Source organism: Podospora pseudopauciseta, chromosome 1 (assembly GCF_035222475.1).
Source record: "Podospora pseudopauciseta strain CBS 411.78 chromosome 1, whole genome shotgun sequence".
NCBI lineage: Eukaryota > Fungi > Ascomycota > Sordariomycetes > Sordariales > Podosporaceae > Podospora > Podospora pseudopauciseta.
Window position 1 is genome coordinate 8633993 of NC_085892.1, and position 24923 is coordinate 8658915.

General features: G+C 52.7%; 8 protein-coding genes across 8 annotated transcripts; 4 read left to right on the forward strand and 4 right to left on the reverse strand.

Moving 5' to 3' along the window:
- Positions 1–1143: 1143 nt before the first annotated feature.
- On the reverse strand, positions 1144–3130 carry QC763_123500 (uncharacterized protein). Its single transcript, XM_062908918.1, has 2 exons — positions 2241–3130; positions 1144–2183 (listed from the first exon to the last, which is right to left on the reverse strand). Exons 1-2 carry the CDS (start codon positions 2513–2515, stop codon positions 1340–1342), a joined length of 1119 nt encoding a protein of 372 aa, XP_062772090.1. The 5' UTR covers positions 2516–3130; the 3' UTR covers positions 1144–1339.
- Positions 3131–3777: 647 nt separating this feature from the next.
- Positions 3778–5046, forward strand: QC763_123510 (uncharacterized protein; the record flags this gene model as incomplete). Its single annotated transcript, XM_062908919.1, has 3 exons — positions 3778–4264; positions 4335–4419; positions 4725–5046. Exons 1-3 carry the CDS (start codon positions 3790–3792, stop codon positions 5044–5046), a joined length of 882 nt encoding a protein of 293 aa, XP_062772091.1. The 5' UTR covers positions 3778–3789.
- A 483-nt stretch (positions 5047–5529) lies between these two features.
- On the forward strand, positions 5530–7479 carry QC763_123520 (uncharacterized protein; the record flags this gene model as incomplete). The annotated part of the gene is given in 5 exon segments (XM_062908920.1): positions 5530–5746; positions 5798–6339; positions 6399–6748; positions 6762–7004; positions 7064–7479. 5 exon segments carry the CDS (start codon positions 5530–5532, stop codon positions 7233–7235), a joined length of 1524 nt encoding a protein of 507 aa, XP_062772092.1. The 3' UTR covers positions 7236–7479.
- Positions 7480–8355: 876 nt separating this feature from the next.
- On the reverse strand, positions 8356–13184 carry QC763_123530 (uncharacterized protein). The gene is made up of 5 exons (XM_062908921.1): positions 11936–13184; positions 11330–11614; positions 11177–11272; positions 10462–11123; positions 8356–10412 (listed from the first exon to the last, which is right to left on the reverse strand). Exons 2-5 carry the CDS (start codon positions 11451–11453, stop codon positions 8679–8681), a joined length of 2616 nt encoding a protein of 871 aa, XP_062772093.1. The 5' UTR covers positions 11454–11614; positions 11936–13184; the 3' UTR covers positions 8356–8678.
- Positions 13185–15338: 2154 nt separating this feature from the next.
- QC763_123540 (uncharacterized protein) lies at positions 15339–19371 on the forward strand. Its single transcript, XM_062908922.1, has 5 exons — positions 15339–15675; positions 15728–15880; positions 15933–15978; positions 16032–18638; positions 18661–19371. The coding sequence occupies exons 1-4, from the start codon at positions 15467–15469 to the stop codon at positions 18198–18200; spliced, it is 2577 nt and encodes an 858-aa protein (XP_062772094.1). The 5' UTR covers positions 15339–15466; the 3' UTR covers positions 18201–18638; positions 18661–19371.
- Positions 19372–19775: 404 nt separating this feature from the next.
- Positions 19776–21560, reverse strand: QC763_0027800 (uncharacterized protein; the record flags this gene model as incomplete). The annotated part of the gene is given in 5 exon segments (XM_062905482.1): positions 19776–20006; positions 20058–20220; positions 20280–20619; positions 20625–20881; positions 21293–21560. Coding segments are annotated over 5 exon segments (1182 nt in total). The 3' UTR covers positions 19776–19852.
- On the forward strand, positions 21298–22379 carry QC763_0027810 (uncharacterized protein). The gene is made up of 2 exons (XM_062905483.1): positions 21298–21420; positions 21746–22379. Exons 1-2 carry the CDS (start codon positions 21307–21309, stop codon positions 21992–21994), a joined length of 363 nt encoding a protein of 120 aa, XP_062772096.1. The 5' UTR covers positions 21298–21306; the 3' UTR covers positions 21995–22379.
- A 340-nt stretch (positions 22380–22719) lies between these two features.
- On the reverse strand, positions 22720–24833 carry QC763_123570 (uncharacterized protein; the record flags this gene model as incomplete). Its single annotated transcript, XM_062908923.1, has 4 exons — positions 24234–24833; positions 23862–24150; positions 23579–23798; positions 22720–23472 (listed from the first exon to the last, which is right to left on the reverse strand). Exons 3-4 carry the CDS (start codon positions 23756–23758, stop codon positions 22720–22722), a joined length of 933 nt encoding a protein of 310 aa, XP_062772097.1. The 5' UTR covers positions 23759–23798; positions 23862–24150; positions 24234–24833.
- Between the last annotated feature and the right edge of the window lie 90 nt (positions 24834–24923).

The following is a 24923-nucleotide window of genomic DNA, read 5'->3' on the forward strand; positions in this document are numbered from 1 at the left end:
GGGCACTCAGGTGTGGCATTGAATATTTCGATTGAATTCTCGTGGCCTAAATGCGGGCGGAAGTATGGCGTATCGCAAGGGGACCCAACTGCATAATAAATGAATAAATAACTTAATGGCATTGAAGCCACTGAAGAAGAAGAATATCGATCCAAATGCGGTTCTGTTCCTCTTACACGGCCTCGGAACTGACGCTATTCCCATTCTCCGTTCCAGAGACGCAACCTCGTACCATGAAATTGTATCCTCTCACCGCTTCAGCCGCCGGCTTGACTTTATGACGCGATTTGACACCAGTCGCCATATACGTGATAGCATTTAGCACCACTAATTTGAAAGAAGAGCAATTTCCAACGTAAACACGTCACTGATCAAGAACATGCCGCAGGCTGAGAGCAGCGTATCAAACACAAACACTACCACGGGCTGAGGGGCGTTTGAATTATGTCGCAACACTGATAAGGTGCCCAGTCAACAAAATCATGAACCTCACTCTACGAGATAACTTGTCTCAACTGCTCCTTCGCCAAACCGACACGTGCATGATGACGGATCAGAGGGAAAAGAAATCAAGGAACCAGTATATGTGGGGAGATCTGCCATAAAGATGGCAACGCGGACTATGTAACGAACTTGGAGAAAACAGTACAGAGCCAAACTGGTGAGCCTGTGATGACAAGTTCGGGATGAAATGCAGAGAAGCAGAAGTGAGTTCAGAACACTGTAAGTCGAATGTTCATTCTGTCTTTGGGGGTCTTGGTGATCCTCAGCTTCGTTCCAAGAAATTAGCATACCCCGAGTACCTCCTCGGCGATCAAGATTCGATATGGACAAGGGACAGAGGTGGAACTAGAGAACAAATGCCGGACCCACAGGGTGTTCGCCGATGTGGAAGCTCCACAGGGTGAAGGTCCCCGTTGTTCGGCTGGCAGTTCCAGAAACAGTGGGCCCCGGGAGCAAGGGTCTCCTGCACAACCGAGTTTCTGTTCGGCGAGTGGTGAAGGGGAAGCTGAGATCCGGGATGTCGAGAAAAACGAAGGGCGGCTCGTGGCTTGGGGCCAAAAGGGGATGATCGCCGCAGGCTCATGCCAGTGGTGGTTAAAACAGGATCCAGACCAATCAGTGGGTTACCGTATACTTGCCAGAGGGAACTGTGGAGTGGTGAAAGCCTGTTGGCTCTTGGGCACAAACTGAAGTAGCAGTACCCATGTTGTAAGTAGAGATATAAATATACATGGGCCGCATGGGCCCGAATCTCAGCATGTACACAGAAAGAACCATATACGAGAATTCCAAACTTGGGCAACTGTCCCACTACCCTCACTTGACCAAACCGACCTCAACCAATCAACAACCCCATCAACCCTCCCGCCGCAAACGTCGCCCCGACCGTCAAAAAACTCGACATCGACAGCAGTGAAATCCCCGAGATCCCATGCCCAGATGTGCAACCCCCAGCCATCCTCGACCCCAAGATCATCAAGAACCCACCCACCGCCGCGCTCAAGGGACTGACAACCACATCCGTCACCTCGCCAAACTTGGGGGCACCGTGCGACAGGAGATACGACCCAACAATAACACCCGCAGAGAACAGCATGTTCCTGTACTTCTCCGGCACCAGCTTTCCACCAAGCATCCACCCGCCGACTTCCTCATACGAAGTAGACATGCCGACCAGGCAACCCCTGACAACCAAGCTCAGCAGCTGCGCTCCGGCAATCAACATCCCGCCATAATAAGGAGGGATCTTGGCTTCTGGGCCAACTTCGGTGAATTTGGCTGCGGCAATAACGATGCCGACAAACATGGCCTCCAACCCAAGCAACAAAGTCCCCTTGCTGACCCCCAGAACCTCGTGGACTGTTGCTTTTGGTGATGGTGATGCCGAGCCAGCCTTTGCTGGTGTTGGACATTGGGTGAGCAGTGGCTTCAGGAACCCTGACCAAACTACACCGGCAAGGGAGGCACCGGCGAAGGCGTACACTCCTGACTTGACACCTACTCCCAGCTGGGCGAGGACTGTGCCGGGGCAGGCGCCGGAGAGCATCATTCCTGAGCCGAGGAGGATACCGCCTAGGATGTTGCCGTCGTAGGGGCCGAACAGCCCGAGGCTGGAGGCGGCACGGGGGACGAGGTTCGGATGGTTCGGTTGGAGGGCTTGGGCTATTGAGACGGTGGCTCTGAGGGGGTGTTAGCTTGAGATGTGAGGAGAGTGACGAAACCAGGAGTAGACGTACGCTGAACCGGCAGCCGCGGTGAGGAAGGTTTGGATCATGTGGAAGTTGGTGAAGTTGAGTTGTGAGATGATGACCGAAGGTTGGAATACTCCTGATGCTGTCAAGGCGGCACCAAAGGCGGCGCCTGTGAGGAGGGTGTTGATTTCTGACATTGCTCCTGTTTGTTCGGTTTGTTGTCCCTGTGAGCGAGAAGCACTTTCAGTTGTTGGTATGTTTGATGGCAAAAGTGATGAAGATTCGCCCGGCTGATTGTGACTTGGGAGAGAAGACGACATTGGGATGGAATGATCTTGAGATGGCGAGCTAAAAATATTATACTGTTATGTTATGTCTGTGCCCTGGTCCAGGCGGGTCTGTTCTTTAATATCGGCGGTTCGTTCACTCTGCGGGCTTCGGGGAACAGTCCTAACGGCGGCGGACGGACGTTCAGAAGGGTGGGATAGTGGGGTATCAACGAACGTCACCTCTTCGGCCACCACACCACCATCCCAACCTGCGAAGTTGCCGCAGGGCATAGCTTCAACGCAGGGGGCCAGCCTTGGTGGCGTGGGCATGCCATCCTGCCAGATGATTACGAATCCATCAGCGAATCGTGGGTAAGTGTCAAAGCATCAACATGAGATATTTGGTCAGTGGAGCACCTTTGCCATGACAGCTTCAACGTTTCCGAGCTGACCGACACCTCCCGAGAACATGTCTATTTTGGTCAATGCAGGGACAAAATCCCGATCACAACCGTTGCCAAAACGTGGGACTTTTACCGGCTTCCAGAGCGAGCCAGCAGTGCCCAGGCATGACGCACTGAGACAGCTTTTCCGCCGGGGACCAACCAGGGCACCGGGTGCTTCGAGAAGCAAAAGCAAAGCTGGGGATTTCTTTGTGGGAAGAGGTGGTCGCCGATCGTGCACAGGCCACCCGGGGCGGGAACCGGATATCGGGCTCCAGTGGGTCTCAAACCCGGCAGCCCCCGAGAACCCGGGGCTCGGCAGTGGGCCCCTAGGTCGTATCTTATCCCCGGAGCTGACAAGCCTATGGCGTTCACATCGGCGAGCTGCATAAGCAATTGTTTCAGAGGCAGTACAGTATATGGAAACGGCATCCGGGCTTGGGTAGCTGTGAACTTGAGGTCCCCGATCCCAATGTTCCATTGTCATCATCACCGATATTCATGCATTACGTCGACGCCGTTTTATGTCAGCAATTATCCCTGCTGCACTACGGGATGGCGGCTTTACGCCTTGTGATCTCACGCTGGACCTCAAGAGGTTGCTACGATGTATTGAAGTTGACCCCCGACAATGTACATGCCGGGACACATGCCCTTGCCTGGTCCCCGGCTCAGAGCCCTTCTCATGGAGCGACCAGGTGCTCCCGGATCTCGGTCATCTGGAGTTCTTCTTGTATGACGGTCGAAAGCTACGTCGGCGATTAATCCTCAGCCTGATGTTAGAATAAACTTGTCACAAATAAAAGCCAGAGGTGACTGCCCACCAGTTCATCCATTCTATCTCATCCAACCATCGTGCTACAAGTTATCCGAGCACTCAACATGGCATCTCCGATTGTCCACCCCATCTTTGAGCCTGTCACGGGCACCTGGCAATACATTATTGCTGACCCGTCCACCCTTGCCGCCGCCATCATCGACCCCGTACTTGATTTTGAACCCGCCCGCAATACCGTCTCCACGGCCACTGCTGATTCGTTGCTCGATATCGTCGTTCAGAACAACTACAAAGTTGGTTATCTTCTCGAGACACATACCCATGCAGACCATCTGTCTGCTTCCCGGTACCTCCAGCTCAAGCTCGCGCAATCAACAAACCCGAAAACAGGGATTGGCAAGCGCATCATCCAGACCCAAACCACATTTGCCCAGAAATACGGAGTCGAACAATCCGAACTCGAAGATGTTTTCGATTTTCTTTGGGAGGATGACCAGACTTTCAGAATCGGTGACTTGGAGGCAAAGGTGGTCCATCTGCCTGGCCACACGCCTGATCATGTTGGATATTTGATTGGCGGTTTGTTTTTTGTCTCTTTCCAGCTCTGTTGGTGATTTTGATGCTGACCGCCTCACCTTAACCACCGCAGACAACATCTTTTGTGGCGATTCTCTGTTCCTCCCTGACGTTGGCTCAGCCCGTTGCGACTTCCCCGGAGGAGACGCTGTCCAACTGTTAGTGCAACCCTTTGCTCCCTCTCTCTGTTGTCTTTGCTTCTGCTCCATCCCTCTCATCAAGCCTTTCTCCCGCCCCTTCCCTGTGTCCTCTCACTGCTCGTTCCCTGTTGCTCCAGTTGTACCTCACTTGCTTCTTCCCTGTTGGTTCCCTGCTCGGTTCCTACCCACCCTTTTGCCCATTTCCCCTTTTGCATTACCACGTTAGCACAGTACCACATCACCACATTTGCACTTTCCCCTCCTTCAACCATACTCCTTTTCATCTGATCAGTAAAACTAACAACTCCTTTCTCTCTATACAGCTACCACTCAGTCCAAACCCTCTTCTCCCTCCCCCCACATTACAAGATCTACACAGGCCACGATTACCCATCCGGCGACCGCAGCGACCCAGTCCCTTACACGACAGTAGCCGAGCAACAAGAACGGAACAAACACCTCAAGATTGGCACAACACAACAAGAGTTTGTGAACTGGAGGCAGGAGAGGGACTCGGGGCTTGGAGAGCCGAGGTTGCTGCACCAGAGTCTGCAGGTTAATATCCGAGGAGGGAGACTGCCGAGGAGTGGGATGTTGGTTTTGCCTTTGAAGGGGGCCAGGGAGGTGGGGGGTGTGAGGCTTTGAGGATGGGCGTGCCGGGTGGTTGTTTGAATATATGAGATGTGTTGATTGTGGATTGTCATTGGGCTAACACCCTTTTGTTTGTTTGTTTACCTAGTGCCTATACCCCAAGGGGCTATTACGTTGGAAAGAATTGTGACTGATACAAGGAGAATCTTATGTACATTTTGAGCTGGATAACTCCGCCATCAATTCCGGTTTATGGAGTTTGATTGGGTTCACTGCTGCTGCAGTTGGACCCAAAGCTCTATGTTGTTGCACTGCCAATGCAACTGCAAGACAGACGATGCACAGTGAATACGCGACGGTGTGGCATAGCTATAGCCGTTGGTTGTTTACTTCAGTACAAGATCTCAAATAACCCATCCCCGCAAGAAACTGGTAAATATGAAGCGACCGCTCTTGTACATGCCTGGATGGCACTGGGATCTCTGCTCTTTACTGGGCAAGGGGCGGCTTTTTTGAGATTTGCTGGGTCATATTGCAATGGAGTTGCTCATATCTCTCTTGTCATGGCAATCGATTGCAGTCCCGGCGGTTGCCTACTGCCTCACTCTTGCATTCTACCGCCTCTACTTGGATCCTCTTGCCAAATTTCTTGGCCCAAAGCTTGCCGCAATCACTCGCTACTACGAGGCGTATTACGACGTGGTCAAAAAGGGACAGTATACCTTTCGCATCGCCGAGATGCACAGGCAATATGGTAAGTCGTCGATTATTGAATTCTGCGACCTTGTCAGCTGACGACATACAGGGCCCATCGTCCGGATCAGTCCTTACGAGCTTCACATAAACGAACCAGACTATTTTGAAAAGCTCCACCGCCACGAGGGGCGCTGGAACAAGTACGACTGGTCGATCGATGCCCAGAATGCCCTTGGTGCCATCATCTTTACACCGGACCACCACGAGCACAAGGCCCGTTGGGCACCGCTTAATGCCTATTTTTCCAAATCAAGGGTTGTCCGCCATCAGGACATGATCATCCGTAAGCTAGAAAAGCTCTGCGGGCGGATTGGCGAGTTTGCAAAAGCTGGAAGAGTGATTGATCTCGGCGCTGCTATAAGTGCTTTCCAGAGGGATGCTTCGACAGAGTATGTTCTTGGGAAGGACTATAACAGTCTTGACCAACCGGACTTCAGTGTCGGTATGACAAGAATCATGCATGGTGGCGGAAGGATGTGGCACTTGACCAAGCACATCCGCTGGTATGGGCCTGCTATGCTTTCTATTCCGAAGGAGTTTCTCATCAAGAGCGCTGATCTGGATACGTCAAACTTTATGCGCTATGCGCGAGTACATACAGCAGTCTACCATTCTTACCCGAGGGGAACGGTTGCTGATGTTGCACACAGGACAGCGAAGAGGACACCGCGCAGCTACTCAAAGCGGCCGCTTCTTACAACCCGGATGACGACACCCCCCGAACCATCGTTCACGAGATCTATGACTCCAATCTTCCCCCCAAGGACAAGACGATCAAGCGTGTCTTTGCCGACGTCGTCTCAGTGACGGGAGCTGGCTTCGAAACAACAGCCAGCCTCCTCCGGCTGGTTATCTACAACGTCTTTAGCAACACCGACATTCTAACTCGCCTGCGAGCCGAGCTCACCGAGGCAGCTGCTCGGTCCTCGTCTCCGGATGGATCTATCCCCCTGCAGACGCTTGAAAAGCTACCCGTATCTAACGGCCGTTTTGATGGAGGGTATGCGGTTAAGTCCTGCTATTGCCTCCCGCTCTCAGCGTACCGCTCCCGACAGAGATTTGATCTATGACAAGTATCGCATCCCGGCTGGAACACCTGTGGGCATGACGGTTCTGTTGATGCACACGGACGAAAGGCTGTACCCGGATCCGCATCGGTTTCAGCCGGAGAGGTGGGCAGATCCGGAGGCGAGGAAGAAGGCTGAGAAGACGTACGCGCCGTTCTCGAGAGGTACGAGGATCTGTCTTGGGATGCAGTAGGTTTCCTCTATGTGTCATCGTCTGTCCTGTGATCCGACCTGATCGCTTGAGCTAGTCTTGCCTGGGCAGAAATGTATCTGCTTATGGCTGCGATCGTGCAAAAGTTTGACTTTGACTTTGATGGTCTCACACCAAAGGACCATTTCAAGGTCGTGAGCGACCAGTTCATCGTCAGCACCAAGGGGAAGGCTGTTTTGGAGACAAGGGTGTCGCTACGTCAGCGTTGAGACCGGTCTGAATTGTATCTCTGGAAAGTGGGAAGAAATTCATGACGACGGTTGGCACGGTCATAGGAAAAAAGCATCAGGGGGTTTCAGGGGAGGAGGCCCACTTTTCCCCCTATCTCTACCCTAACTGAGTACACATCAAATCAACCCAAGCGAATTCTCACTGTGACTTGTGACCATCCCACTGTGCTCTCAATACACGTGTCTCCCCCACAAGCTGTCTAACTAAGTCGGACATTTCGCCTGTCATCACTCAGGCGGATTATGCCCCGGACAACTACAGCCGCAGCCATAGGGTTTGTCGTGGCAGCAGACTTTGTTTGAAGTTTTGGATGTGAGTTGAGCTCATGTGCGATGTGGCTGAGTGGGTGGTCGGTGCTGTGAGAGTGTTGCTGTTAGTTTGAGGAAAGGAGGATGGTGATGGTGATGGGGAGGGGGGAAGAAAACATACCACTTGTGGATGGCGTTGCGGTCGATTTAATCAGGGAGGGTAGATTTTTGTTGTACGTCATGACACGGAGCGGACCACATTCCGCTCTGAGTCGGGCGGCATTGGGGTCTAGAGGGGAAGAGAGGTGTGGCTAGCAGACTGGTAGCCTGCAAACCGAGGAGTATAATGAAGGTCAAAGATTGCATTCTGGTGAAGCCTTTCACTTGAGACGACGCTAATGTGATCAAGTGTGGACATGAATGGTGAGGCTGAAGGAGCGAGACGGTTGACAGCAGCCGGAACAGGGTTCCTTTATACTCGAACCCTGCTCCCTCTAAGAGAGATGTTCGTCTTCTCAGATCCAACATGATGATCTCCCACCGCGACGATGGGAGTTACGGTTGCGACTCGTCGACTCACTCAGTGTCTCTGATCCCCATGTCTTGGAGCCACAGTTGTTGCAAGGTCTGAGTAAGTGTCCCCTTGTACGTCAGGGGTCTCGGACTCCGGTGTAGAGACTACTATTCTTATTCCTTTCTCACGTTGAGCTGAATACTCGGGGTTTGCGCCATCTTTCATCATAACGTGCGTTGTGGTGTAACTAGAGCAACGTGATAGTCAAGCGCTGCTCAAGCCTTGCCTGTTTATATACCTAGCCTATCACATTCATGGAAAGCGCCATTTCGGCCGGTCGATCGAAGATCATCAAATGGTGACAAGAAGTATCGAGTTTACACACTATGCCTATCAACGCTACCTGCCCATCTTGAAATGCTCATCTCATCAAAAGTATGGTATAAAAGGAGTGATCCATCTTGCCTTGGCCAATGTCCCGCGTGTATCATATGTGTCCCTATCACATCAAAAAGCAAAACGCCCAGCTCATGATCCACTGCAGCCCGCGCATCCAAAGCCCAAAATTACAAAGAAAAAAAAGTAATATCAACATCAAATGAATCATCACTCATAGCACTTCTCCTTTTAAACCTACTGCCCCCGTCATCCTCATTACCTTATATCCTACTTGGGCCAGAACCGCCATTCGGATCCGTCATGTCCTCCTTGCTCTCCGTGAATACACTCTTCCTGAGCGGGCTGTTCGCCGCTTGCGCTTGCTGTGCTTGCCATTGCTGCGCCTGTCCTGGCAGTGGCCTCGCACTGAGGTAATCTGGGCTCTCACCCATAGGCCCGGCAGTAGGAGGCGACACCACCCCTGGGCTCTCCACCAACCTCTCTGGGAATCCAGAGTGGCTGAGAATCTGCCCGTGCTGTCCTGCACCTGGTTGATGACCGGACGTGATCGAGCTGACTGTCGTGTCGCTAATCTGCCGAAGATGGGACCGGTCACGATCACTCAGGTTGGAAATGCCCGACAGAACTTGGTTGCGGAGGGTACTGCTGGTTCCGTTGGTTGGGTGACCGGATGTGGGCGTGGTGACTGGTGGGTTCCCGAGTGCGTCCGAGTCTGGGCGGTAGAAGGAGGTGCCATAATGTTCTGGAATTGTAGCCGGTTGCTGTGGAGGAGGAGGGGGAGTGGAGCCAAGAGATGAGATGTTGCTTGCGTGGTCGACTTGGTGAGTGTTTTTTGGGTATGAAGAGCCTTTATTGACCGAGCCACGGCCAACCGCGGGGCTTTCATCGTAGGAAGTGTAGGGGGTGTTCACGCTCGGCGATGCCGGATTGTTATAGAGTTCAGCGGGGCCAGAGTTATCCGGAAGCTCTACCGGACGTCGGATTTCGGTGTTCATCATCTCAGAGATAGAGAACGGCGTCGGGGCCCCAACGCTATCCACATCCGTGACGCTACCGCCGTAATACTCAGTTGCACCAGCTGCGAAATGCGGCTTGACATCCTCCGGTTCTTGAGGTGGTGATGCAGGACCTGGGCCTGGACCTGGACGAGGAATCCAATTCATCACCCGCGTTCTGGTATTCTCAGTTCTAGCCTCACTCTTGGTCTCGGCATCTGGACCCAGGTATTTTCGGCGTCGCCACAAGAACACTCCGACACCAATCAGCGTGAGGACGACAAGCCCTACAACAACTCCCACCACAGGACCAAGCCAGGATGGGGTTCCACCACCTTGCGCTTCTTCGGAGGTTACCGGGGGAACAATCGGATTGGTGTTGTTGACCTGGGCTTCACGCGCATACGGGTAGTAGGCATTGATCTTGGTGTTGTCGTATTTCGTAGCGAACACACTGGCAAGTGCGGTGCTCACAAAGGAGGGGTTCGGCTTCGTCAACTCGGCGTCGCCTGTGGGGGAACCCCCAATCGTGTCGCGGATACCCTGAGGGACGGTATAATTGCTCCAGATCGCTGGATCGTAGCGGTTTACCCACGCCCCGGAAGACAAATTGTAGATCCGGATCGGCTCCTGAAGGCACGGAACAGTATTGGTGGCGTCCAGCGGGGGGTGGCCTCCAATCACCATCATCTGATCAGGGTATGGTTTTATACACTTGTGTGCGGCGCGCCCAGGACCGGTGCCTTCTGTGAGTTTAGTCCACGTGAAGGAGGGAAGCGACAATACCCAGACGGCATCTGAGTAACCTGACTTCTGCTCGAGCGCAGCGTAACCGCCATAATAGTAGATGTTGAAGCTTGTACCATCCTGAGCGGGGGCGACTACAGCACACCCTCTGCTGAGGGCTTCTGGGCCATCGCTCGTCTTTTGTCGATACCATCTGTCCCCTGCCACATCGTAGATATCGATAGTTGACATGAACTCCCGGCTTTTCTCTTTCTGTGCATTTTGTTAGGCATGACTTCAATCAGGAACAATATACACTCACATTGTTGTCCGGGTCGCTCGATCTACCGTTTATTTTGATGAAAGACGGGTCTACAACGCCCCCCAGTGCGACCAGAATACCTTTGGTGCCAACAGGAACCCATACCAATTCCGCGCCGGCGCGTCCCGGGATATCCTTGGGAAGTGTCTTGTTCGTCCAATCTGGTCTTTGCTCTTTCTCCAAGCTCAGGGTGATCAATGTGTCAGACACTTGGGAGGGCAGAGTGGTCTCGTTCGTCCCGCCCCTTTCGACATCGTAGATGAGTCCGCCGGTCGGCGAGCGCAGCCCAGAAAAGTACCAGGCGAGGTTCTCAGAGGGGGCGCTAGCCGCTCCGCCATACGCAACAAATCGTGTAACGCTGCCATCGAGGTTATCTTCCACGGGTCCAGGGATAAAATCAGGCACCTGTGAAGTAAAGGCCCGGTATCCGCGCACAGCTGTACCCAACGGCTCCGGATACGCAGCTGACCTGAAAGTCATACCGCCATAACCAAAGTACTGGTAATCGTTGTACAGGAGCCCTCCGCTGGCAAAATTCGGCGCGATATTGTTCACGGCCGCACCCCCCAAGGCGTAGATTGGTACGAACAGCGCTGTAATATTGTCTTTGGTGTCGAAAGGCTTGCTGAAGTTCAACGTGTATGTAATCCCTAGTGGGTTGTCTGTCCATCGTATTAAGATGCCGCTCGCGAAAGTGTTTGATGCGGGCACTCACCATCCTGTCCAGGAATCCCATATTCCCCATTCGAGAGCCCTGGACGCCACCAACGATTGCCTCCATCCAGAAACAGCCTGTCTCGTATGACCGCAACTGTTTTCCGAGTTAGCACAGCGACTAGAAAACAGCGATCATGGGGAGAAAAATTACCTCGAGGTTCCCTCCACTGGCAGAGAGTTACGTTGACGTAGGCAGAAGACCACCTTGGCTGACTGGCGACAACTGACGCAGACACCACCCACACAGCGATTGTTGAAAGTTTCAACGCAAACATATTGGCGAGGTTCTTCCAGGGGAATGGTGGAAGGGGGAAGATATCAGAACTCCTAGCCTGGCCGTTGCATCCAGCGGGAATGAGAAAGGGATATTTCAGGCACAGGCAGTCTTGCTGTAGTACCTCTCGCCTGAGCGTGCTCGCGGAGGGTTCGTTTTGCCCTGTCGAGATAGGTTAGAACGGCGTTGAGTTGGATATGCCTCTCCTCGTCGGTCAAAATACGAGAGCCTTCTAGCAGGACGCTGCGAGTCTGGAGTGCGCTGCAACAGCAAAGACTGAAATCCAGAGCCTCGAGAAGCATAAGAGATCTTTGAGCCTCAAATTCTCTCCAGATAACAATTTAGACCTGCCGGAAGGACCCCGCAGAACGGCAGGCCAATGGACGCCGAGAGGGCGGCGATACCATACAGACCGTGGCGAATAGCCGGCAGCCACAGGAAGGGAAGAGGAGGGATTAGACCAAGGTCCAGAGCGACACTCACCGAACAACACCACACCGCAGGCGAAGATGTGAACAAAAAACTCGCTCTCGAAATTTCGAGATCTAGCACGCTGTGCTCAACCCGAGATATCCTAACGTGATGGACAAGAAAGAATGGAAGACAGAGAATTCTGATCGCTCACGCCGCAATCCGACCCATGGCGGACAAATGCGAGTCTTCCAAGTCTTCCAACTAGACTCGAGTGAGAATTAGTTGAAGAGGTGTGGCGAGGCCGGAGGTGGTTGGCTCAAGAGGCTGGGCGTGCAGATACCACCATCCATCTCAACTTCCTTGCTCTGATCATTGTGAGCAACAAAGAACGACGAGGGGGCCGAGGACACCCCAGTTTGGTTGCATCCTGGTTAGTGCCAAGGCGTCAATATTACCCTCCCAAAGGCTCACTGACTGGCATCTCAGCCTTGTGGACACTGGGATTGGATTGAGGCAGTCGCCGTGTCCGTTGTTGGCTGTTGATGAGGGTGCGAGGATTGGAGAAAACAGTATCTCCATGGTTCTGGCCATGCTAGAATAGCAGGATTGTGGCAGTATCCGTTCTCTGGAGCGATTTGCACAGCTTCTCTGGACAAATGGTTCTCAGCCCACCATACCTAGATCTATCTGTTTCCCATGAAGAATCCGTCTTCATAACCCGTGGGTGTGGTAACGCTGACGGCCGGGTCCAAACTGTTGCTGCTTGGCACGATATTCAGATGAGGCGTGTTCTTCTGACCAGTGTAACCTTCCTCATTGAATGACCGGCAGCGGAAAAACGACATCTTCCCTTGCAACCCACATCTACCGTATACTACACGTGTTGTCGATTTGCCATCACCTATGCCTCCAGTGGCAAACGGGCCATGGTCTGTTGTCCCATCGAAAGTTCTTCTCTCAGGCTTCGCGCCTTCCTACTACCTAGATGTAGTTCCTCTCATACTCAAGCAGGGTGGCAGGTAGGAGAATGATACTGTCAAGGATGCTGTGATAGCGGGGTTATTGCTGTTCTGGACCTGGCTTGGACCCGTAAAGCACCAGGACTAGGTGTGATTCCTGTAAGCTGACGCCTACACCAACACCGGGCAGGGCAACCTGATAAGCCCGGCATGCTAGTGCTCACCACTTTCGCTAGCCCCACGCTGGTAACTTGGATTGGGAATTCCAGTTTCCCAGAAAGAATTGTCGTTCCAAAGACAATTGTGAGATGCTTGCTGAGAAATAGAGGACTGGATGGATGTTGCTGAGAATCAGGTCGTGAGCGGGGCAGAATGGAAGAGCTTACAATTGCGGGAACCAAAGTCGGGGACTCCCCGCTCCCCACAGATGGCGCTAGTGATGCCCCTCACGCCATTCGGCCCTGCAAGGCTAAACCCCAGAAAGGAAAGGGCTTGGCTGATCGTCCAATGAACCACGGCCACCCCCCCTGTCCTGGTCCATGCTTCTTGACAAGGGCGTCTTCCCGCGGACCCCAACTCGCCGACCGCCTTCACCCTCACTGAACGAACTGATGCCGAGAACAACCTCTTCCTTCTCACCACTCCCTTCTGGTCCATCATGCATGGACCTGCAGCTGGTATGGCTCGTGTTGCTCCTCTTTCGGCTCGGGCTTACTCATGCCAACAAGTTCCCAAGTTCCCAAGTTCCCAGTAATCTCGCATATTCTCTCGACTTCCTGCCCATCTTCCTATCTCGGTCTTATCGTCGTTGTTGGAAGACCCCGCCGCACATTCAAGCTTCTCGTCCCAACGCTAGCAACAGCGACCGAATGCAAGGCACCAGGTCGTAATTTCGACTTGATTTAACATGCAAGAACTGCGGAATCCTTTAACATGGAAGCCACAGTCCATCTCAGGCTCATCCATGGCTCTAATGCCGCCTGGCCGTCGGGAAATCGGATGGCGGCAGATGATGGACGAGGCTCGGCCACACATTTTCTTCAGGTACCCGAACTTCAACAGAGTCAACTTCGTCATTCTCAACAACATGTCCTGCTTCCACGATTGATGGCGGCAATACCACATACGCTATTAACGCAGCTCTATGCATCTCTCATGCATACACACAACCACCAGCCCCTCCATTGTTCCCATTGTCTGCCGTCCCGGCTTGCCTCGATCGCAAGAGCGGCTCGGTGCGGGGAGTGTCCAAACCGGGCTTGCATTTTGCTATCACTGTACGGATAGTGTACACTACATCACCACCACACCTCGCTGGGAGACAGGCTGTTGTCGAGGCCCCACGGTGCGGCCAGGGTGGCTTGCGAATATCCGTACAGCCAACAAGATGAGGGGTTGGTACCTCTTCTGGTAGACTGAGCCATGAGAGAGGCAGGGGGGGAAAGAACTTGGGTAACAACTCTCCTTCTCACTCTCTTACATACTGTTGGCTGTGAGCCTGATGTGAGAGGTAGAAAGAGCTTATTGAACCCTGTCCACTTACCTCTTTTGCCAGACCCCACCCGGGATGCGACTTTGTCTGCTTTTTTATCGTAAGCCCTCTGGGCAGTCTGCCGCCGAAAGGCAGCAGCGACGAGAGGGAAATCCCGCTGTCAATAGTTGTAGATATTGTTGTCACTCGGAAAGCCCGCTTCGAAGGCCCAGGCCTCATTTCTCCTTTTCCTTTGTTTCTGTTCCCGTGCTGGGCACACAAGGATGAAAGCTGGAACCAAGAAGTTCGGCAGATACTGTGGCTCATATTGATCAGGCTGTGTGTGTTGCGTTTAATATCAAGAGCCCTATGGTGAGCGGCGAGGTTACATGTCTGGAGCAGGTCTGGATGAGGTTGAAGAGGTGTGGCAGCTCGGGGCTGCGCAGCGTGGCTAGCCAGGCACCGTCATTGGGATTGCACTTCCCCCGGACGACGGGTGTACCTTTTGTGGGTTGGGTGGTCTGCAGCTATACGAGCAGGGGTAGGAAAGCTCAACATCTACCCTGGTAACTTGATCTCTCATGATAGGACGGAGCTGGATGTGAGTTGGGACATGGATGGCAGTCCGCATCACAGCTCGCCCAAACTGGTATGCACGCAAAAGCTGTCTGGATCCCTTTTGATCATCCTTCAGTCCCTTTTGGCCCTTGAGATTTCCTCTCCTCTTTCCATCTTTTTCGTCAGCTCTGTGCCGTTGAGGCTCTCTCGCTCCGTCTCAACCTTTTCTCTCGTTTTTGAGCCCAAACCAACGACACGCAACTGCAGAGAGCAGTCTAGAGGATATAGGCCTCGGAATCCACCGTCGACTGTGACTTGTTCCCTTGTTTACAAGGAGCTGGGTCTGATCGCCAAGGCTCTGCGCCGTTGGCTCATTTCACGAGTGAGTATACGAATACCACCCCAGCTGTCCGCTCAAGTTAGCCGCTTGCGATGCACCCCCTCCCCTTGAGCCTGCCCAGCCTCAATATATGATCCGAGTCCACCGCCGGCCCTCGGCCTAAGCTCTTCATAGCTCTGTGCCATTCTCGTCGGCGCAACTTCACTCGTTGCTCATACATTCGTTTCTTGTTGGGACTGCCCTCGCTTTTTGTGTCTAGTCACTTCGGAAGGATGCTTCTCACGAGGCTTGTGCAGAGCTTAGGGGCTTTAGCCCTAGCTCAGGTTGTACTTGGTGATGCTAACCAGGTGTATAGGAGAACGAACGAAACAACGGACGAACTCGATTCTGGAGCTGCTGTCGGACTAGAAGACGAACAAACCTACCACGTGGACACTGAATGCCCTCATCACTGCAAAGAGAAGATCTACATTACCGTCACGTACGATTTCGAGCTCTTTTGAGTTTTGGCTATTCGCTAACTTGGGTTTTAGACTGCCTGCCAGCACTGTCACTCTGCCTGCCAGCACTGTCACTCTGCCTGCTACCACTGTGACTGAGAAGACGACGCAGACAGAGACGGTGTATACAACTCAAACCAACGAAGTCAGCGTTTCTGTGCCGGTCAGTGTTACTGTTATCAAGGGGTAAGGGATCTGATCTGCTACACACATCTCCGGCATCACTAACAAACCTCAGGACAACTGAGTACATCACGACCACACAGCTGTCAACTGTTACAACTGTAAGATGACCTTGAAATCATGACGTGTGCGGTTCCTTACTAACAACGTCCAGCTCGTGCCTGTGCCCACTACAATCAAGGTCTGCAACACCAAATCGCCATATTTGTGCTCCACCAAGACCACAACTGAGTTGGTGCCCACAACAACAACCCGAACCATCAAGAAAACAGTTCCCACAACAGTCACCAAAGTCAAGGTGATCACTAAGTGGAAAGAAGTTACTACCACCAAAACCAAGACTTCAACATACACTACCAAGAAAACGATCCCCATCACTGTCATTGATAGTACGACGCTGTACTCAACCAAGACCGAGACCTTGAAAACAACTCTTACCACGGTAGAGACAACAAGCGTTCCAACCACCTTGACGCAGAAGGAGACACAAACCCAGACTCAAACAGTGAAAACAACTGAAACGGTCCCAACAACCATCCTTCAAACGAGCACAGTCGTGTCTCTAGTGACGTTGACAACCTCGTTCCCGGTCACAGTAACTGACAGTACAACTCTCTGGTCCACACAAACCACCGTCTTCACCACTACCAGCCTCAGCACTTTCACCACCGTCAGCACCATGACAACAGTCCATGCAGTCACAGCGACTGTCACGCAGTTGACAACCACAACTGTGTCGGTATGTGCTGCTCCGACAAACGCTGGTATCTACAAGCGCTCCGCGCTCGACGTGAGGTCGAAGAAGCACCCCAGGGCTCTCCGGACATGGGGCTGTGAGCCCGGATTCGTCTGCAATCAGCCTAAGCCTGACGGCTGCAATCTTTGGGCTGAAGCGCCCGGTTTGGACTTTGAGTGTCACCCTGATTGGTGTGTCCCTGCTCCATACATCCCTCGCGTCGTCTGGAAGAAGAACGAAACTGGCTATTTCCCGCCTGTTGAGGGATACTTCAACCTCAACCCCGAGGATTTTGGCTTGAGCTATGGCGTCTTCGAACTTCAGCCTGTTGTTGTTTTGAAGGCAGATGGCAGATTAGCAACCAGCTATACTGGCGACTGGGCTTCTCAAGCTACTATCACTGAACGCACAAGATCAACAGCTGTGCCAAACTCGGGGGCACGCTTTGTCAAAAGGCAACGGCCAGGCTCAGATGTGGTTCCAGCCACCTGTTTCAACCTTTGTGATAGTGCTTATCTGGAAGCTCAACGTGTCGGTAGGGATCCAGACCTTTGCGCACCGGGTTCGGTTTTCTTGGATATTTTGGACGAGTGCAAGGTGTGCATTGCAGACAACACCGATGACACCAAGTATGAAGAGATAGAGAGGGTCTATCTCGAGCCAAACTTCCGACCATGGCTCGACTACTGCGACTCTTTGCCTGGAGTGCCCATCACCACCACCACAAGCGGTGAGCCACAGGTGACCGACACAGCGACTGTCTCAACAGACACTGGCCTGCCACCCAACACCAGCACTGGTTTTGATGATATCACCACTTCTACTACCACGACGTCAAGTGAGGAAACCTCAACACCCACTTCTACTCCGACGTCCACCGATGAGACGACGTCGACCACAACCGACAGCAGCACAGAAACCACACTCACCGAGACAACATCCACAACTTCCGAGTCCACCAGCTCCACCGAAACTCTCAGCTCCGAGACCACCAGCTCCGAGACCACCAGCTCTCCCGGTACCACCGAGACCACCAGCTCTCCCAGTACCGAGACGACGACAGCGTCTCCCACCACGGAGACCACCGAAGTCACCACGTCGGGTGGCTCAGAGAGTACGTCGTCTCCCGATGTTACGACTAGTACGGACGCTCCGTCCACCTCGGAGGACGGCCCGTCCGCTACTACAACTACGTCTCCATCTATTGCTTCATCCACCACTCCACCCACTTCCTCCTCCTCCTCCTCCTCCTCCTCCTCCTCCTCCTCCACACCTTCATCCGGTTCGGACGATTCCAGTTCGACATTCCCTGACACCACAGATGACTTACTTACATTCACAGCTTCCACTTTCTCTACAGGTACACTCCCCGGCGAGACCAGCGGTGGCGGCGATGACGGTGGTGTCGTACCCACAGACACCCCCACCACCATCACCACCACCATCGCCGGCACCGGCGGTCTAACGCCCACACTACCCACCGGCCCGGTCGTCACCGCGGCTGCGGGCAGGATGGCCAACGTCCCCTCCCTGGGAGGACTTGGTAACATCCTAGCCGGGATTTTGTTTGCTGCCATGTTGCTCTGAGATGGATGATGGATGGCAGTCAGGTATTATGGCTTCATGTTTTGTTTTGTTTTCCTTTTTTCACTTCTATAATGCTTAATGTCTTTGGCCAGAGGTTGTGAGGGGATGAAACATAAGCATGGTTGCACATATTTAATGATGGGGTTTTGTTTTATTTTTATTTTTATTTTCTTTTTTCTCCTTTTTCTTTTTTCTTTTTTTTTTGGAAAGGAAAGGGGACCACTCCTTCTTGGTGGGAGAAGATAGAATTGGGCTTTGGAAAGGGGGGCAACATTTCGGGCGATTTAATGATGGCATTCACGACATTCCTTACAAGCTAACAAGCATACACACGATGGGAGAGGATGGGATGACGAAAGGGAAGAATGTGTTATGATTTGTTAGATACTTTTACATGATTCTGGAAGGGGGGCATCTTTATTGTCCTTTCTCTTTTTTTTTTTTTTTTTTTTTTTTTTTGTTATACATGAGATACCCGTTATTCTCTCCTCTTTTTTTTTCTTCTTTAGTGAAAAGGGGAGAGGGAACATGTCATTCTTTTAGGCATTACTTTTTTTGGCATCTATACCCCTTTTTTGGTATTTTTGAGGGATTGGTGGAAACTAGGGATGGATGCATGACGCTCATTTTATGATACCAAGGAGGCGGTGGTTAGATGATTGGGAAAGATGGTGGCCTGGGGATCTGGTCAACATTTTGGGTCGTGAGGAATGGTCTCGGCTGTCGAACCGAAGGGAAGGATCAGGGGGTGGAGATGAGAAACATCCGACGGGATGTCGATGACGAAACTGGTCGAGGAAGGAAAAGTTGGGGGATTGTAATCGGGATTTCTTGTTGATGATGATGTTTTTTTTACCCAGTGGAGGGGAGAAAAAGGTTTCGCTTCCGAAGCCTGGTCTCATCTGATCCTGGATCGGATGGCAACCAGGGATGGGTTGAGTGAGTTGTATATGTGAGAGACATATAGTGGATTTTGAGTGCAAACTGATTGGTGTACATCTCCTACAACCACACTGCCTCTGGTGATTGAATGTTGAACTGGCATCGACAGTAAACCCACTTTCCAACAATTCACATGCCAACCTGCACCTGGTCATCTCTCTTATAGTGGCAACGGGAATTATGCCCGCACACAATCTCACCAACAGCTCCTTGGCCCCGTCGGTACTCCCAATCCGTAAACCCCCCAACGAAGGAGCCCACGCCACAATGTACCAACGGTTTTTTCCCTTCGCCTTCCGCGCCTCTGTCCAGCAGGAAACAGGAACTGCGACCGTAAACACGGACCCATTCTTGTTGATCCTGTGGGACCTTTGTGGTTCTCACATGTGAGTGTGCGGCGCGGAGGGTGGAGTGTATGACAAACGAGGAAAAGAACTGAGATCTGACCGGAGTTGGAACTGGACCTGGAATTTGACCGGCCCTTGGTCCGAGGGAATGGAGCTGAGGAAACACGTGGATAGGAGGTGAGATGGTGACAGTTTCGGGATTTGAGGCCTGGAGGGGGACCTGTGGTGTGGTGAGCTACCTAGGTCGTTGGAAGGTCGCGTCACAGTAGGACAGGAACGGTTCGCGATCGCGACAAGCAATTAACTTGACTAGTTACATTTCAAGTACCTAACTGATGTCGAGGTCATCGCCACAGAATCTCACTACGCCAAAGCATACATGGCCTGCGCGAGCTCCTCCGGGCTTCTCTTCCTCAAGAAATCCTCCCAACTCTCAGCCTTGATCTCGCGGTACTTGTCATTGTCGGTCTCGGGGCCGACCAATGTCTGCCCGTTGAGCCAGTAGTACTGGTAGAACCTGTCGCTCAGTCAACAAGAGTTTCCCCCTTGAAACAAAGTAAACACTCACATTTTCATGTAGGTAAAGAAATCAGCCGGGTTCTCCGCCCTGGTCTTGTGCATCAAAACCTTGAGCTCCTCCAGCGAGCCCTGCCTCTCCAGCGCAGGCTTGAACCCGTACACCTTCTCAAACAGCTCAACGATCTTGTTAAGCGTCTTGCGATCACCGAGGACTGTCCTCTGTGTCAGCAACCATCTCCAGCCCATTCACATCGATCTCAGCCAAACTCACATCTCTTCACCCCCACCGCCTCCCGATCCGCCACCACAGCAGCCGTAAACTCAGCAGCATTCTCATAACTCGTCCCCTCCCACACCTCCGTCCCTTCCCCCCAAAACCTGATACTTTTTGTTTCCGGGTGCCAAATCCCATAAAACTGGCTCAAGATGGCGTCCATAAACCCCCCGATAAGCACGTGCACCCCTTTGACTCTGCCCCCCCCGGCAGCCTTCTCGTCCAGGTACGCCTTGATCTTGATCATCGGGTCCTTGGGAAACAACTCCCCCAGCTTGAGCTTGGTGTAATCCAACGACCAATCACTCGCCACATAGCGGGTGACAGTACCAGACTCCTCACAGGCGTCGATGAGGGTTTTTTGCCCTTCATCATGAGGTTATCGTCACCCAAGTAGGCGCAGATGACGACATCGCAGCCTGTGACGAAGCCTTTGAGAGCTGCGGTGTCAAACGCCTCGCCTTGGAAGAGCTGGACGCGAGCGGAGGTGGTGAGGGAGGAGGGGAGCTTGGAGGGGTTGCGGCCATAACCGCGAACTCGGGTGGAGGGGTTGGCAAGAAGCTTGGAGGCGATGAGGCGGCCGAATTTGCCGGTTATGCCTGCTACTCCTACTGTTAAAGGGGAAGACATTTTGGTGTTTTGATGGGGAAGTGATGATGCAGGATGAGGTGATGGGATGGGATGGGAGGAAGAGTTACCCAGAACGGGACGAAAGAGGAATCATCTGTTAATATATAGCTTAAATTCTACATGACTTCGGTACCCAAATACTCTCAGTTGTTCCTGTCATTGTCTGTGAGTTTTGACGGTCGATTTCTAAGCTCTGTGGGATAACCTAAGCGTCGGTGTCCGATGTTTACCGATGATTGCAAATGGGTCCACAAGGGGCTCTCAGGGGTAGGGTTGGGTGACAAAGCCATGTAAGTGACCTCCATCACCATTGATATATATTCAAGAAGTGCGCATTGCATTTGAGTGAAAGCATCCCATTCAGCTCATGCAATTCCTACTCCAGACCGTCAACATGCCTCCTCGCATCCTCCTCATCACCGGCGCAACGGGCCAACAAGGCTCCGCCGTCATCGACGCCCTCCTCTCCCATCCCCTATCCTCCTCAGCCCCCTTCACCGTCCTAGCAGTAACCCGGAACCCTTCCTCCCCCTCTGCCCTCCGCCTCCAAGCCAAATCTCCCTCCACCATCAAGCTCGTCCAAGCCAACCTCGATGACCCCACCACCCTCTTCGCCTCTGCCAAAGCCTCCTCCCCAACAGGCACCATCTGGGGCGTCTTCTCCGCCCAGCCCTTCCCCCTCCGAAGACGAAGTCACTCAAGGAAAATCGCTCATCGACCACGCCCTCAAAAACAACGTCCGCCACTTTGTTTACAGCAGCGTCGACAGGGGCAGAGACGAACATTCTTGGAATAACCCAACGGAGGTCCCTCATTTCAAAAGCAAATGGGAGGTTGAGCAGCACTTGCGGAAGAACGCGACCAGAACCATGGGCTGGACAATTCTGGGACCGGTGATATTTATGGATAACCCTCCTCCCCGGTTAGCGGGCAAGGTGTTTATGACTTTGCTGAGGGATACCCTCGGGCGAGATAAGCCGCTGCAGTGGATTGCCACAAGAGACATCGGCTTCTTTGCTGCGGAGGCGTTCCATAATCCGGAGGAGTGGAATAAAAAGGCGACGGGGCTGGCGGGGGGATGAATTGACTTTTGAGGAGATGAACAGGGTCTTTGAGAGGGTGACTGGTAAGCCGGTGCCGATCACATGGGGATTGTTGGGAACAGGATTGAAGACGGTGAGTGAAGGAATTGGGCTCGATGGTAGAGTGGTTCGCCCTGGAGGGGTACAAAGCTGATCTGCGAAAGGCCAGGGAGGTGAATCCAGGGATGGTGGGCTTGGAGGAGTGGCTGAGAAAGGGTCCCTTTGTCAAAGGGAAGTACGTAGCGGAGGGTGGTTATAGACATCGTGTCCTTTGGGTCAACATGTTGGGGACTTGCAATATAATCTGAAAAGCACGTTAGAAATCGATGCTGAATACTTCATAATCCTTGCAAAATGAACATACCAGACTCGAACGACCACTCGATGTAGGCCCGACCCTCCAGCGACTCGCCGCTTTTGATGAACCATCTTTCTTTCTGGCTTAAGAAACGTCTTCTCCATGATGCTTAAGCGTCCTATTCCATAGCCGTATCCACAACCTCCAATCTCTCCAGCTCGTGACCGAGCTGACCGGCCAGCATTCTTGCCACCGGGTGTGTCTGACTGAACCTTTGCAACATGTCAAAGAGAAAAACAACATTGGCCCTGCTGCCCTCAAAGCGGGTGAGCGCAAAGTCTTCAAGAAACACCAGCGATGCAATGTACGTTGCGTAGCCCTGGATCGGGTTCTTCAGTGCCTCGGTCAAGTCCTCCTCCCTGATTGATCAGATGATGGCGATGACTTGCGCAGCTGCAGCAAGCAAGTTGCTTCGGCCCTGCGCCTTAACAAAGCTTGCCTCGGCCCCCTGACCTCCATCTTCGGCTGCTTTGCGCAATGCGGTCTTGTGAAGGCACATCAAGGCGGTGTGTACCAGGACGTGGATATAAATAGTATCTTGACACCCAATACTGGCAGGGAGGCGGAGATCTCGGGGCAAGCTGATGGGGAGGGCAAGCAGATCATTGCCAACGTCTTGCTGTCGAGCCCAATAAGATTCTAGGTTGTGCTCGGCCTGCGCCTCTGGCTGAGACTCAGTAGTCTCCAAGTCCATAGCTCGATAAAAGAGATGAGCTGCGAGAACACGTGCTCCCAGACGCGAAACGGGTGGTGACCTTTCTCGCAATGCCTGGTGTAAAGTGTTTGTGTGTTCTTGAGGCGTCTCTTCTCCACCGCTCGTGAAGGCTTCCTCTGGTTTAGGAAGCAGCGTGTGCACCATCCGGTCGTCAATAATGGAAGGCAACGCTGAGGTTGCGAAAACCAACCGATCTGCAGAGTTAATCACCCACCAGGTCCTGCGGCGCTCCTCCATCTCAATCCAGTCGAGGTTTCGCGAAGACGGCGGCTCAAGATGAGACTGAAACAGAGATGGTGGCTGTGGGCATCTGTCGAGTTGGTGCAGATTCAGGATCTGCGCGATCCTGATGCTCTTCCCCAGGCTGAGGGAAGCGCGAGAAAACAGTGTGCTTTGAGCTCGAAGCTGGCCATGAACACCCAGCATTGGGCATGAGCTAACATGAATGCATTTGGTTCCTGGCCTTCTGTTAGTTGGGGAGTTCCACGGCCGAGATGCAGGTAAAGCTGACCTTGGCTTCATCCTGCTCGGCAAGTTTGCGAGCACGACGGTACAGAGACATGGCTAGGGAGGCATGTGAAGGGTCGGTACTCGCTCCAGTCGCCATGATCACCAATTGGAGGAACGAAGGTGGCTGACGAGAAGGAACATCTGATCGCAAGGATTCTAGGTAGCGAGAAGGGTGTATCATCGGGGAACAGTGATAGCCATTTTTAAAGTATAAAGTGGTACTGTAGGCTAGGTTGTTAGCCATTGGATCGCCCTTGGCACTACAAGAGATGCGCAGCACTGACAGTTCCTCAATCAAGTCGCGTGACAATGGGGCATCGTCTAGCTCCGTAAGTTCCAGTTCGCTATTGGCAAGCCAGTCAGCCGGCTGTTGACGTTGGTGACTTCGAGGCTCTCCGACATCTCGTCCTTCCTGAATCGTAGCCTCGCTCAGCCATGATTGGTCCGCGCTTGACGCCACGGGGGAAGAATAGACGACATTCGACGAGACGGCTGTTCTGACCGTCCGCGGTGAATTGCAGCGGTCTGCATCAGCCGAATGTCTGATTGTTCTGAGCTGGTCCTCGAGTTGGACTGGTGTGCGCGATGGCGGTTGTTAACACAATGGTTCGGAGAGGTCGCATTGTCCAACAATGTCCGATGAGAGGCTCACTTACACAATTTAGCTTCCAGATCGCGAGCCTGCTTCCGCTTGCCCTGGCCTGACTTTCTGGAACTTGGATGCACGCAATCATTACGCAGGCTCGTACATCGACGGCAAACTGGTAGGTTCCGGTCGCATTTTTGCTTTCTATCGCAACACGATGTGCATGATAGCCGGGCCAAAGAAAGTTGTGGATGTTGGGATAGCTGTGTCGGTAGGATGCTCAGAGTCGTCCATGAGCGTCGGCGCAGCAGCGGAACCCATCGGACTTTGCCAGATGATTTACATATACGTGACCTCCTGGAGCACTCGGCACTCGAAATTTCCGGTGATGACAATGGCAGACGATCGGAAGACTACAAGGAGTGCTTGAACAATAATTGTCGGTGTCTCGGGACGTTTTGTCAGCAAGCACAGACCAAGCAGCCGCGGAGCCTGCCTTAACCCTAACCTGAATTCTTTGTACGTTTTTGAAAACCACTGGGGGAAGGAAAGCAATGATGGCATGGTATTGTGAACCGACTATTTCCTTATGTTTTTGTGTGCTTTCCGTATCTTTTTATTTGCATATGTAGTCTGGGAGGAAAGAAGGGTGGGAAGGGCCCATCTAGACTTTATGGCCTCTTGGGATACTTGATTCCTGTGGCTTTGAGGTTGTGGAAAGGCATCAACAGAAGTCTAAGACCCTTCAAAAGAAATTATA